Source organism: Gambusia affinis, linkage group LG13 (assembly GCF_019740435.1).
Source record: "Gambusia affinis linkage group LG13, SWU_Gaff_1.0, whole genome shotgun sequence".
Taxonomy (NCBI): domain Eukaryota; kingdom Metazoa; phylum Chordata; class Actinopteri; order Cyprinodontiformes; family Poeciliidae; genus Gambusia; species Gambusia affinis.
The window spans coordinates 23,497,150-23,511,594 of record NC_057880.1 but is presented as its reverse complement, the minus strand read 5'-3'; the positions used below and the strand labels follow the sequence as shown (position 1 = coordinate 23,511,594).

At 36.8% G+C, this 14,445-nt stretch overlaps 1 protein-coding gene across 1 annotated transcript; it reads left to right on the top strand.

Annotated features, from left to right (window-relative positions):
* The first annotated feature begins 3,804 nt into the window (after positions 1 to 3,804).
* LOC122842756 (paired box protein Pax-6-like) lies at positions 3,805 to 6,884 on the top strand. The gene is made up of 3 exons (XM_044136898.1): positions 3,805 to 3,832; positions 4,668 to 4,852; positions 5,678 to 6,884. The coding sequence occupies exons 1-3, from the start codon at positions 3,805 to 3,807 to the stop codon at positions 6,395 to 6,397; spliced, it is 933 nt and encodes a 310-aa protein (XP_043992833.1). The 3' UTR covers positions 6,398 to 6,884.
* The last annotated feature ends 7,561 nt before the right edge of the window (positions 6,885 to 14,445 follow it).

Sequence of the window (14,445 nt, the reverse complement as noted above, 5' to 3'; positions counted from 1 at the left end):
TCTTATATTGTATTTATTTGTTTGTTTATTTCATTCATTTATAGTTTAAAATCAACATATTACATGTTGACATGAAAAAAAATTAATAAATATGAGTTTTATTAACTCCTTTTAGTATTTTTAAAATAAAAAACAAATTTTTATGAAAAGTTTTTTAATGAAAATGTCTTTAAATAAGTTAGTCTTTTTTAACAAAAAGACTAACTTGTATGAAAAAATTAGTTTTTTAAACAGAGAAAAACACATTTCTTATTAAAAAGAATTTCTTTTATTTAAAAACTCTTTTTCTATTAACAAAAAATACTTTTTTAAGTTAAAAAGTCCCTTTTTTATTAAAAATGTTTCCAAAAATTCCCAGATTTTTTTTTTGACAAAAATTTTTTTACATAGGTTTGAATAACAGATACATGTTCAGTTGCTTACAGCGCATCAAATTGACTTTTGAGAGAAGGGGTAGACTGCAAACGCTTTATTTTCCTTTAAAAAAAAAAACTTACATAGACTATTTTTAAGATTTTTTTTTTAAATCAAACCATTTTTTATGAAATTAAAAGTAATTTTATTATTAAATTTTAGTTAAAAAATTGGTTTTTAATAGTTCTTTTGAAAACTTTTGAAAAATCTTTAAAAGAATCCATATAAGATCTATCAACTATTCATATAGACACAAAACAGGCAATGTTTATTTAAACAATAATAAAGAAAAATCATGTATCTTTAAATAATACAGCACTCTACTGAATCAATATGCACCATTATACCTTGGTAGAATATTTTATTATTTTCCAAAACGTGGGAGTGGACCTACTCTAAGTTTTAATAACAATAATAAATCACAATACATGTGCTTTCTTTATTCCAGAATAAAGAATTTCTTTATTCTTTATTTCTTTATAACATCCATCCTCACTCAAACTGAAAGGGGTCATCGATGTTTTACTACTTTGACTTTTAAGTGATAAGTTGATTAGATATTTGCTTTTTTAAAAGTAAAAATATGCACATATCTCTGTGCAAGCAGGACTGAGCCAAGTGCAGCTGCTTGTAGTGATTTCACATTAGCTGGACAGGCTGCTGGCTGCAACCGTTTTTGGTTATCTTTAATCACTCGATGATTGTATGTTAACCTGGAGCATAAGAAGCAATCTGATGGGACAGTTCAGTGATTAAGGACTTTTCTCCTTTTACAGAAATTTATCTGAAATATCTTCGATCATATTTACACAACCTAAAGTACATTAATTATGTGAGTTTCATGTTATTTAAAGTATGCAGGTCTTGCATGAGTTACGTAAGTTTGTGAAAAAAGAAAAAATGCTGAGGATGTCTGATGGGATTTAGCTGAAGCACAAAGAGAGAAAGCTGGTCTGTCCACACAGCGGAGACATTGATTTTCCTTCTTTTGCAGATAAAAGATAAAACAGTGGAGCTTGCTGTGCTCTGATAACTCACGACTGCATTGTCTTCTTTAATACTTGCAAAACTGTAAATCTGCTCCTGCACTTTGCTCGGCATTGACGTTTAGTGTTTACATTATCAGTGCATTTCAAATGTGGCTGCTTCCCAGAAACCCTAAATTCAACCAAAAAGGTCCAGATGGGTTTTAATGCATTTTCACGTTACAAACACAAAGTTCAACATGTTGGGATATTATGGGAAAACAAAAAGAAGCAAATAATTCAGAATTGTAAGGAAAGGGATAAACTCTTAAACACTTCAATAAAAATTTTGTGCAACCAATTGGAAATAAAAACTGAGACAAGAAATTCACTTTTGAAATAAAGATTTAATAATTCCTGTTTATAGCCTCAAACCATGCAGGCTTTACTGTAGTGGTGCAACATCAAAATCCCCAATTCAAAAGTTCCTATATTTTCCAAAATTTGTTTTTCTCTCCAATGAAAACCACAAAAATAATATTAATGTGATTTTTTTTGTCTCCTTTACATTCACAGCAATAAATTAAGCAAATGTCCGTTTAATGAAACCAACATTAGTAGGATATTTTCCTTAATGTTTACAGTTATTTAACTTTTTGGCCCAATTATTCTCTATTTTGTTTGATCTATAAAATATTTTTAGTTCATTTACAACAACAAAAATTAGAAATTCACTTTCAAAGTGTATTTTTTAGTAAAAGGTTGCTGGATAGTCATGGCATAATTTATTTATGAAATAAAAATAAAACAAAAAAAAAATAGAATAATAAAAGAAAACTGTGTTGTACATTTTCTGCTGCCATTGTTGTGAAAATATAAGATATAAACTTACTTTTTTATTATACATTTAATGTTTATTAGATGATGTTACTTTCAAGTAGTAAAAATAACAAAATCTATTTTCTTATTTACTTTTTTTTATTTACCATAATAACACCAATATGATTTATACTAATAATCTCAGGTATGTTAAACCCAGAGTAGCTTTGGGATGATGAAGCATCAGGTGTTGACTTGCTGGTTTAGGGGGGCCCAAATGAAAACATGCTTAGGGCCCCTAAAGGGCTTCTGCCGGCCCTGGGGGTCCAAACTTCATCCTTTATGTTTCATATTCCAAACCTCCAAGTCCAGAACTGATGAGATTATTTGACTTTAAGTGAAAAGGCTGCCCTGCGACAGACTGGCGCCCTGTCCAGGGTGAACCCGCCTCTCGCCTGGAACGTAGCTGGAGATAGGCACCAGCAACCCTCCCGACCCCATAGGGACAAGGGTGAACGGAAAATGGATGGATGGATGTGAAAAGGCCAAACTTCACATGCATGCTTTCCATGCAAAACATGCATGGAAAGCATGCATGTCTTGTCTTCTATTAATCAGATATCTGGCAAAGGTCTAGACATGTTTAAGTAGCAGATAAAGTCTGAAGCTGCTTTAAGCTAACAGGTAAAAGTCCATTTACTCACTGCTCGAGTCATCCTTTGTTTTCCCACAGAGCTGCTCTGCATATGAATGCCACTGATTGGTTTCAGCTTAGTGCAACACTTTGCACCTTTTCTAAAATAATTCCCTAAGATTGTTTGTTGATTAATGTAAACTTCTTATCACCCCTGCTTCTGCTTTGGCTTCATGATGGTTAATCTGAGGCCTCAAAGCAAAACTAGAATGAAAACATTTGATGTAAGGTTAAAGCTGAAGTGTGTAACTTTTATTTTAAAAAAAATATGTTGTTTATTTTTATATATTTGTTAAAACTGCCACATGTCATGACAGTGTAATATGAGACAGATAATCAGAGAAAAGATCCATTTCTTCCACTTTCTCCATAAGTTATTATTGCTGTCTGCAGAAATGAACCAAAAGCAACTAATCAGAGCCAGGAGGTAGGTATTAGCGCTGCCAATCAAGCTCACGTACGCTGTAAAATGTGCTTCTGGGAGAGAAACAACTTACTGTTACAGGAACCTTTTAATCTTTTCATTTAATCTATCTAACATGTAACTGGCCTTAACATACACTACAGGCTATGCTAGCTGTAGCGTGACACAAGATTGTGATTGACAGCACAAAATCCCGCCCCATGGCTCTGATTGGTTGTTTCTAGTTAGCACTGGAAGAAGGCTAAACTATCACAACAAGGTGACAGTTTCGATAAAAATGTTTAATGTTTTAAATGTTTATTTATCCACTGAAAAATAAAACTTAAAATATGCAGGAAGTGTTTTTCTGTCTTTGCACCTAGTCTTGCATATTTAGCATCATGTGACACAAACCCTGAAGTGGTTTCAACGAGTTCCTCTTAATGACTCGTTGTTTTTTTTAAATGTATTTTATAATTATTGTTGACCTTGTCTCAGTTCTGGAGTGGATGGCTGATGATGTGAACTGGGTGGCTGGTGAGGCGACGGGGGATGCTATAGGGTCAGAGTCCCACCGTCAAGCATTAAACAAACCCAGGCCCGCCCCCACTCACTGAGTTCCAGCTTTGATGGGACATTTCAGGGTTCTCAGATGATCGATATAAAAGGTGCTCAGATAGGCAGACAGACACTGACCTCACAGTCCCGGTAGCAGCAGCCCCCAGAAACCAGTTCAGCTGAGATGTGGAAGGACTCCAGTAATGGTAAGAGTTACAGCATAAACTTACGCAGCTGGAAATTATCTATTCTAGTAGATTTTCTTAAGCTAAAAATAAACTTTTTTGTTTTAAATAGCTTTTTTTTTCCTATGTAATTTTCTTTTTTTAGCTATTTTAAGAAAAATGTCACTGTTTAAACTAAAAATGAGCTATTTCAGGAACAACACTGTGTTGCTTTTTTGAGCTAAAATCAACTATTTTAAGAATGAAGTGATGTTGGGGGTTTTTTCAAGCTAAAAACGGACCATGTTAAGAAGAAAATTGTGTGGCTTTTTATGTTAAATCAAGCTAAAAATCAACTATTTTATCCAGATTTCAGTTTTGTTGAAACAGCCATCTTGGCATCTAAACTGCTGTTTATTTATCACTGCTCTTTTGTTATTTCAAGTTTATTGAAATTTCATTTACACAATGTGTTTTATAAATGAAAACACATTTTAATATGTTTTTCTAACAGTAGAAAAACACATTAAACTGGTCGTTTTTGCTCTTGTGTGGTCTGCATGACTCCCTAAATGATGTTTCTGGTAGAAAATGTGAACATAAACCGAATCTCAGTGTCTTGGTGTGTTGGACCTTATCTCTCTCCCCAGATGAGGTCCGGCCTGCGGCCTCCGGCAGCGGCTCGTCTCGCAGCGCCAGCCGCAGAAAGAGGACCAGCTTCTCCAAAGAACACGTAGAGCTTCTACGCGCCACCTTCGAAACCGACCCGTATCCCGGCATCAGCCTCCGGGAGAACCTGTCCCAGACCACTGGCTTACCTGAGTCACGCATCCAGGTAAGAACCTGCAGAAATAACGAGTTAGAGCAATAAAATATCTCTAAGTTTGACTTCAGCAGGGGAATTTTGCATTACCAGAGCAGCAAAGAGAAAATGCATGAGAGAGAAAAAATATAAGAGCCAAAAATATACTTTTACTTACTTGGTTGTTCATGATGAATATGCATATAAATATATTTCTTTACACTTTTCTTCTTATACTTTGCTTATTTCTGTCAAATCTAAAAATAATTCTAATACTAGACGCGGAGGGAAATATTATTTATCTATTTCTGTATTGGTATTTATCCTTTTTTCCCTGTTTGTTTGTGTTGTGGTTTTTCTGTTGTTTTTTTATTTGCATACTTAAAGGTTAAAAATGACTGAAATAAATGAATAAATAAAAAACCAAGATGAAGCTAATACAGAAATAGATAAACAATATTTTAGTAATATATTTATACATAAGGTTTTAATGAAAATTAATTTAAAAAGTGTTTGATATATTAATATCGTTATTATTACTGGATGAATTAAATTGAACATTTTATCCAGCTCTGTGGAAACGGTTAATCCACGTCTGTTTATAATTTCTCCCTCATCCAGATTACGATTGTAGAAATCGCTGCGTTCTTCATAAAATTGAATCAGTTTGTTGTTTTCATGCTTTTATCTTCAGATCTTACTAATCCAGGGGTCAAAACCCTCAGCCTGTTTTTATCTCTTTTGAGGTTCCCCTGATTCCTGTTCCTGTTTGTCCGGCGAATGATTAACAGAACCTGTTAAATCAGCTCCGTATTTAACCTCTGATGGGTTTTTTTAATGTTTTTATTTCCTGTCCAGGTTTGGTTCCAGAACCGTAGAGCCCGCACCCTGAAATGTAAAGAAGCAAAAAAGGCTCTGTGGATGTCCAGTAGCCCGCATCATGATGCTTTCTCTTCGCCTCCAAGCGTCGCCAGCAGCGGGTCACCGGCGCCGCTGAAGCCTCGGGGGCCGCCGCCCACCTATCCAGCCCCCCTCAAACAGGAAATGGACAAAGCCACCTACTACAGCCAATATCCTCCTGCTTACTCCCCCCCTGATCAATACAGATCCTTATTTGGGCATCAGAGTAGCTACACCAGAGAGTCCAGTCCGCCCATGTGGGGCATGTGGCCCCAGCCAGGCACCCAAACCCCTCCTGCCCCCCCTCTGTGGTGCAAAACGCTGGAGATGATGAACTTCGCCGCCAACGGGTCAAACGTCTCGTACCCGGAGCAGCAGATGTACAGCAACTCCTCCTCCACCTCCCAGCCCTCCACTCCAAGCACGCCGGACTCTGGGTACTGGGACGCCAGCGCCAGGAACAACCCTCAGCTGGGAGGTCCGTACTCTCAGCTGGAGAGGTTTTGGACCGGGACGGCTCTGGAGGAGAGCGGCGAGCCGCAGCCCCCGACGATGACCCAGCAGGCCCCGCTTCCTGTTCTGTCCCTGCAGGACATCCTGGGGGAGTTAAACGAAAACTGGCTGGAAGGAGAAATTCTGGAGGGTTGTGCTTCTGAAGAAAAAACTGCTTCCTGTTGATGCTGGATCAGTTCAGATTCTTGGATGTTTATTTATAGCTGCAGTGTGTAACTTTTATGAAACATATTTTTTACTTACTTGTTAAAAATGTCACTATATATGAGTCAGATAATCTTTGAATAAATTGAGCTAGAAACAACAAATCACAGCCAGGAGGCGGGTCTTAGCGTTGTCAATCACCCTTCCCACTCACCCCCTTGCTTTCTGCTACTAATAGAGAATGTCATAAAGCTCAGGCTTGTTAGCATGACCACAGATGACAGTTTTTCTGTAATGGTAGCTGATTCTCCACCATTAGCACATTTAGCATTGCATACATGATCTTGATTGATATCGCTAAGACCTGCCTTCTGGTTCTGATTGGTTGTTTAGAGCGCTGCAGTTCTTCACTTGGTGACTGTTTTAACAAATATTCTTAATAAAATTCACATACTGCAGCTTTAAAGTATGTGCAGCTTTAAAAAAAAAATATATGTTTTGTGCTTAAAGAACCCCGGAGTAACGTTACAAATGAATGAAAATGTTATTTAATTTAAAGTTTTGTGTTTTAATTCGATATCACTGCAGGCTTGGGTTGATGTATTTATTAATCTACTTAATATTTAAGTAACACGATTGATGATTTCCACACGTATATATTTAAAAATAATAATAATAAATCTGTACTTCTAAAAGTTAACATTGTTTTCTTTGCTTTGGTCAGTCTGAAAAACAACAACTTGGTTTGAATGACATTTACACAAGTAATCTATCAAGAAGTGAAGAAAATTATGTGTTTTATTTCTAAAGTAAGTAATAACTATCTTTATTTCAATTAATATAGTTCAATACAGGGAAAGCCGGGGTCAGAGGTCAGCAGCATTCAGAGTCATTGAATATAATTGATATGGAATCTAAAGTAAACTTTGTGTACTTTCATTATCGGCCAATATTGGTTTTTCCAAGGGAAAGGTGCTGTTACATCTATTAAGTTTAACTGTCCAATAATTTACTTACCAGTTGCCTCTGGTACTTTTTTGGACCTGCAGCAAAACATTTAAGAGGTGCCCTGTTAGTACAGAAACTGACAAAATATTTAATGTTTCAGGCAAAAGTAATGGTGTGGATAAATAGTCAACAGAGTGTTTGTTTGAACTATTATGAGTAGACGTAGTGCTGCTTTAGATGACAAAAACGTATTTCTATTAGCTCAACTCTGAGTAACTGTGGGCTCATTTTTGGGTCACTGTTAGCTACACTCATGCTAGCTGCTAGCCAGATTTGGAATAGCTGTTAGCTCGACTTTGAGTCAGTTTGAATAGCTTCCATGACTCTAAGTAGCAAATTTCTTGATTTTGAGGAAATCTTAGCGTGGCTCTGAGTACTTGATGAGTTATTTTATTTTTTATTCTTATTTTATTTTTTTATATGTCTTATGGACTAATTTTTTGTCTTGAAATGAAGATTTTCACTATTTGCTGGATTCTGAGTAGATGTTAGGTTGACTCTATGTAGCACTCAGCTCAACTGTGAGCAGCTGTTAGCTCGGCTATGCATAGCAGTTAGCTTGATTCTGAGTCACTGTCGGCTTGACTCGGTGTAGCTGTTGGCTAGTTCTGAGTAGCTGCTAGCAAAGCTGTGAAAAAGTGTCAATTGGACTTACAGTAGCAGTTAGTTTGACTCTGCGTTGCACTTAGCTGGTTCCTAAGTTGCAGTTTGTTTGATCTTGTGTAGCACTTAACTTATCTCTGAGTAGCTGATAGCGCGACTCTGTATAGCTGTTAGCTACTTGTAGATATTTGTTAAACTTTGCGTAGCACTTAGCTCAATTTTGAGTAGCACTTACTGGTCTGAGAAGCTGTCAGCACAACTCAATGTCCTACAATCAATCAATAAAATTTTATTTGTATAGCACATTTCAGCAGCAAGGCATTTCAACGTGCTTTACATCAAATCAAACACAAAAACACAATGCAACATAGAATCAACAATAAAAACAGAACATCAAGTCAGATTCCGTCAATAAATTTGCAATTGATTACGTTTCAAATACAACTCTAAACAAGTGGGTTTTTAGTTGAGACTTAAAGGAAGTCAGTGTTTCAGCTGTTTAAGTTTCATTTCCAGAGGTGCATAGATGCTGAATGCTGCTTCTCCTCGTTTGGTTCTGGTTCTGGGGATGCAGAGCAGAACCAGAACCAGAACCTGAGAGGTCTGGAAGGTTGATACAACAGCAGCAAATCTTTAATGTATTGTGGTGCTAAACCATTCAGTGATTTATAAACTAACAACAGTATTTTAAAGTCTATTCTTTGAGCTACAGGGAGCCAGTGGAGGGACTTTAAAACTGGTGTTATGTGCTCTATCTTCCTGGTTTTAGTGAAAACGCGAACAGCAGCATTCTGGATCAGCTGCAGCTGTTTGATTGATTTGTTGGACAAACCTGTGAAGACGCTGTTACAATAATCAATACGACTGAAGATAAACACATGGATGAGTTTCTCTAGATCTGGATGAGACATTAGTCCTATAATCCTGGAAATGTTCTTCAGGTGACAGAAGGCTGACTTTTTAACTGTCTTTATCTGGCTCTGAAGGTTCAGGTCAGAGTCCTACTTTGTGTTTAAAGAACCCCGGTGTAACGTTACAAATGAATGAAAATGTTATTTAATTTAAAGTTTTGTGTTTTAACTTGATTAGCACTCAGCTAAACCCCTACTAGCTGTTTGCAGACTGTGTATCTGTTAGTTTGACTCGGAGTAACTGCTGGCTGCAAAATGAGTAAAGTCAAGCTAATAGCAATAGCATAATGTAGTTTTTTTTTAGTTTTTTTTTTTTTTACTTTAAACTGAGTTTTAGCTCAAATTTCAGTTTCTGTTAGCTCAATTCTGCTTGGCCCTTTGCTGGAGTATTAGATTTAATTTATGTTTTGTGATGCTGTTAGCTTTTCTCTGAGTAGTCATTATTAGGTATGACTACTAAAAATTGTATGCATCCAAGTTACATCAGAAAGCAGAACATGCTTATGAAAGTCAGGAAATCAGTGGGATTTTCTAACTGATGTGGTCGGGGACCAAAATAAGTAGCTATAATTAACATTACAAGTGAGAGTATTTTTATTCGATTCTGGCATCCACACGGTTGAGCAACATGGTCCCAATATGGTATTTCTTGTATGGAACTGTTTAAGAAAATACAAACCCTAAAAAGCCCAAGTAGACATTTTATTGCTGCAACTTTAACAACTTATTTTATGTGTTGCAGCTAATTAGGGTAAAAAGCAAAAACCAGAGAAGAAATTCTGACTTTCAAAGTTGCTGCTGTGACTCAAAATGTATTTTTTTAACACAACACTCCGACTTATGAGTATAAATAGAACAAACTGATCAGTACACGTCCATAGAACCGACAAATAAGAAAGAGCAACATAATAAATAAATGATTTATTTATGAATACACTTAATTAATCACAATCCTGTTATGTTAGAAGTCCATTATTCGTTTTAGTGCAATCAAATCAACTACAGCTGTGACTCTGAATATATTTTTTGACTCTAGTCACATATTCTAGAGTATTGTTCACATCTATGGTTTTATGCACTTTGTATAATGTGTACAACTCTTAGAATCTCTTTCTTCATTAAGAATTTTCTCCGTGTTAACTTGTAACCACAGCGTTGGCTCTGATACGTTATCAGAAAAAATTCCTCTGTCATTGATATTTGACAGCTCTGCTATCATGCAGGGGGGGGGGGGAGTAGGTCGTTTCTGCAACGGGTGCAACAAAAGGTTCTTATAACAACGGTAAAATGTGGGCTACACACAAAAATACAACACAAATGATGATTATTTCCAAATACGATGCATTTTACAGGCAAGAAAAGACAGAGATGGTTACATTGAGGTAAAGTTTACCCACATCGTGTGTTCAATTTGTATTTCTCCCAATTTGAGAGTAGGACTTTGAGTCAAATCCTTAACTTTGTGTAATCACATGAAATAATGAGAATCCTGAGGATTCTTGTTCCTGCTTTTAGGTTTGCAGTTGCATGGTTGCTGTTATTCCCACTGTCTGTCAGAAATTATCTTTAATCTAATTGACTGTTTTTATTTAAGGACCCAAAACGAACTGGGTCAGAAATGTTTATCGGGGTGTTTTTGCATGTGTGCAGTTCATCTGTCTCCGTCAGCAGTGGAGAAATTGACTGAATGCCTTTCAAAAACCCAGAGATGGGACGGCGCTGCGTCAGCAGACTGACCTCTGAGGTGGGGAAGAAAGTCTGAAAGTCACACAAACTGTTTTTATCTAAAGAGCAAAATATAAACTGCTGCTAAGAATTATTTATGTTTTTGGCTTTATTTAATTTGTGTGATTTAATATTTTTCTGCTTGTTAGATTTTTCTCTTGCATGAGTTCTTAGTTTTTTGTGTTCCGGCTTTAAACCACTAGAGGTCCTCAGTTAGCCCCTTCATCTAATCCTGCCTGTCGTAATTTTAAACTAACTTTTAAACAAACAAAATAAGTTTCTAATCATTTTTATTATAAAAAATAAATGTAAAAACTTGCATTTCCTGCTGGTTCAAACCTCAGCTTGCATGAGATGTTTAAATGCCCAAACAGGCATTTCTTGATGCTTCTTTATTTTATCCACAAAATAAGACATAAAGTTGTTTCATCTTGTTTCTCCTGACATAATAAAGCATGCTTCCTCACCCAACAATCCGTGAAAATAAAATAAACAGGATGTTGGGCCTGAAGCTAGTTCTGACCTTTAGCCTGAATACTCGCGTTGGGAGGAAGGGTGTCGGCCTCATGTCAGTGTTTGATGCAAGTTCCTTTCTTAATGCATGCAGAAGACATACAATAGGCTTTGACACGAGAGGCAACATGACTTATTGGACGCACTAAAGATAGATCAGCGCAGGAAACGCTGCAGACTGTCTCCAGCAGGTGTTGACCAGAACGTGAGGTGTAAACGGGTTATAACATCTGCATTTTTAAACAAAACCACCTGAAAACCAAAACACATTTAGAGTTAGAGGTTCAAAAAGTAAAATATGTTTTAGAAATGTTAGAATTGTAACTTTGGGTAATCTATAAGATGATTATTTCAACTAAATGTTGCTGAAACTCATATCCTCCAAATGTCTTCAAACTGTTTTTGTTGTTTGTGATGGGAGAATGTCCAGTAGCAGTCAGTCTTGCAACAAATCTGAAGAGGCCTCTGGCTGAAGAATGTAGCATGACATGCTAACAGCTACAATCTGGGAAACAGAGACAATATTACACAGTAAAATGCTCTGGATGAGACTTTTAGTTGTTGGCAAACTCGGCAAATCCATCTTCTTTGCTTTAGCCTCTCTTTAAATGAGATGTTGGAGTTGGGGATGTTGGAGTAGGGGATTTGAGATGCTTCGAGCATCCTCCTTCTCTCTCCGTTCTTCATCCATGAAGCCTCTTTTTCAACTCCTCTTCGATTTGTGGTCATAGTTCCAGGATCTCTTGAGCTTCTGGGATGCTAATTTTCTGGTCCAATGTAAAAAACAAAACCATACCAAGTTACCACGGTTACACATTATAAAAAGTAAAAAGCTGAGAGATACAAAAACAAAAGAAGCTGACTTTTCAATCTGAATTTGAATTTAGGGCGTCTTGCCACTTTAAATCCAAATGCTGCTGCTGGCCACGCCCCCAACTCAGTATTTACATTTGCAAGTGAAACTGGCAGCAAAGAGATGCGCAATTATGCAACCATCTTTGAACATTTTGCAAACATTTTTTCTGAGTGGTAAGTCAACAACAAAACACTTGTCTTTCCCAGCAGCCATTGTACAGTGAATTCATATGGAGCTAAATTGAGGCCTTAAAGTTTGTTCAAAAGGGAAAAAATAAATAAATTGAAAAAAAAATTTGAAAATGAAGAAAAAAGTTTCAAACTGAAATTAAAACTTGACATGAAACTGAATGGGGGGGGGAATCAAAACTACTTTTCAGATTCAGTTTTTTTCAGTTTCAAATATTTTTTTCCAGTTTAGACTTTATGGCCCCATTTTAACTCCTCATACTGAGAGGAAAAACCAGCTGACCAAATGTGGCGGCACTCTGCTTTGGTTGCTCGATAACAGGGCTGGGCAGCTGGACTGGGGTTGCTAGGTAACGGTGGCCTCAAATGTTATGAGTAGTTTTTCTGAAAGGCTTATTTTCCAGACACACAAAAAACATTAACTTGTTGCCTAAAAACGTCTGGGTGGGGTATTAAAGTGCTTGGATTGTTTTTTGAAGCAGCTGAGACCCAAATGGAAGCCCAAAAACGTGAAAAATATGCACGTTTGGATTAGTAAGCGCTTTACTTTTTGCAGCAGAAAAAAAAGCAATAGCGTGTTGCTGCCACTTGGAGGCAGCATCAGAAACAGGAAACACTGCAGACTGCTGTCAACTTGTTTCTCTGCCTTTTTCCCAAAAACCGCAGGGATTTTGTTGCTGCTGTAGTCCTGGAAAAGGTTTTGGACTGTAACCAAATCAGCAGCTGCTGTATGATCAAAGACTGACCGACTCTCTGACCCCGGCAGAGCTTTGTCTTGTTGACATCTGATTTCATTGTTTCCTGTGCAGCTTATAAGATAGACAACATGATTGGCTTAACAGCTTCCTATTAGGAGATGTACTGAATCAATACTGTTCCATCCTGAGGTGTGACTTTGAGTTTTGTAGAAGGAAGTTCCCCGGATACGCCAGAGCGGCCTGTGAGTGATGGTCCTCAGCTGCTTCTGGGGCGAAGCCTCTCTAAAAATACGGCCTGTAATTTGACCAAACCCTCCCTTGGAGCCCACGGCCGCCGCTCTAATTCAGGCGCTGGTCGTGATTCCACTGCGCCACTTTCCCCCCGTGTTCGGCCTCAACCTCAGTTTGCACTCCCACGCCGTGATTGATCTCGGCCTGTGACAGACAGGAAGTGTGCATTTATGTGCGAGTTCCTGCATGCGCTCATGCATTTCGATCTGGGAGATAGCATCTGGATAACCGATAGGAAATGTGAAAGGGAAGGCTCTTAGGATTTGTTTGCCTTTCCTAAAACAGAAGAGCAAAGTTTCAGCAGGCCGGACTTCAGTTCTCTGTAAATACACGAATGTCATTAGAAAATCACAGATAATCAACATCATATCATAATTATGTCAATTCAGAGTAACAGTGGGTATTTATTGCATCGTGTATCATTTATTGTGAGAAGCTACATATCATGATACGATTTTTGACTTATTGTTGCCACAATAAATTCCAATTTTAATACTTTCTCCACTTTCTTTTCAATAAATATCAATAAATTTGAAATATACAAATTAATTTGAAATTTAGTGATACAAATCACACTTCTTCACATGACTGATGGAAACGCGTTATTTAAATTCACATTCAAAAATACTTTATTGATCCCAAAGGGAATTCAATATTGTTACTTATTATACATAGTGATGGCTGTTGGCAGGAAAGATCTCCTGTAGCAGTCTGTGTTACTGTGAAATTGAGGAAGCCTCTGACTGAAGACATTCTGGATAGTGTCATGAAGAGGATGCTCAGAGTTGTGTTGTTATTAACATGAGCAGTATTTGTGTTTGTGGGAATATAATCACTGTGACACACAGTCATACTCTACAGTTACCTAAAAAGATGCAATAAATTATTTTATCATGATAAAACTTTAAGTCCACATTTAATTCAGAGTACATTTAGCTTCTTATGCTTTTGTTTGAAATGCTAATGCTACAAACATAGCTCCAAACAGAAATAGAAAGCTGATATTCGTTTCCTCTGACATGAGAAGGGATATGACAAAGTTAATGAAACATTCATGAGCAGTAAAGTCCTGATGCTTCGTAGCATGCTAACATGCTAACATGCTAATGTCTTCAGTTAGTTCTTAGTTCAGAAGAGCTGTTCTTTAACTGAGTCACTTCAGTTCAGGTCAATTAAATAGAATTCATTTCATTTAGTTCAGTTCAATTTCGTTCACTTCACTTTGACTCTATGTAGTTCTGTTCAATTCAATTGAATATAGTTCCGTTTAATTCAA

Excerpts from the sequence above, each read along its gene's own strand:
- LOC122842756 (XM_044136898.1), top strand. The coding sequence starts at position 3,805 with ATGGCTGATGATGTGAACTGGGTGGCTG. Across the intron at positions 3,833-4,667 it reads TGATGTGAACTGGGTGGCTG|ATGAGGTCCGGCCTGCGGCC; the intron begins GTGAGGCGACGG and ends CTCTCTCCCCAG. Across the intron at positions 4,853-5,677 it reads TACCTGAGTCACGCATCCAG|GTTTGGTTCCAGAACCGTAG; the intron begins GTAAGAACCTGC and ends TTTCCTGTCCAG.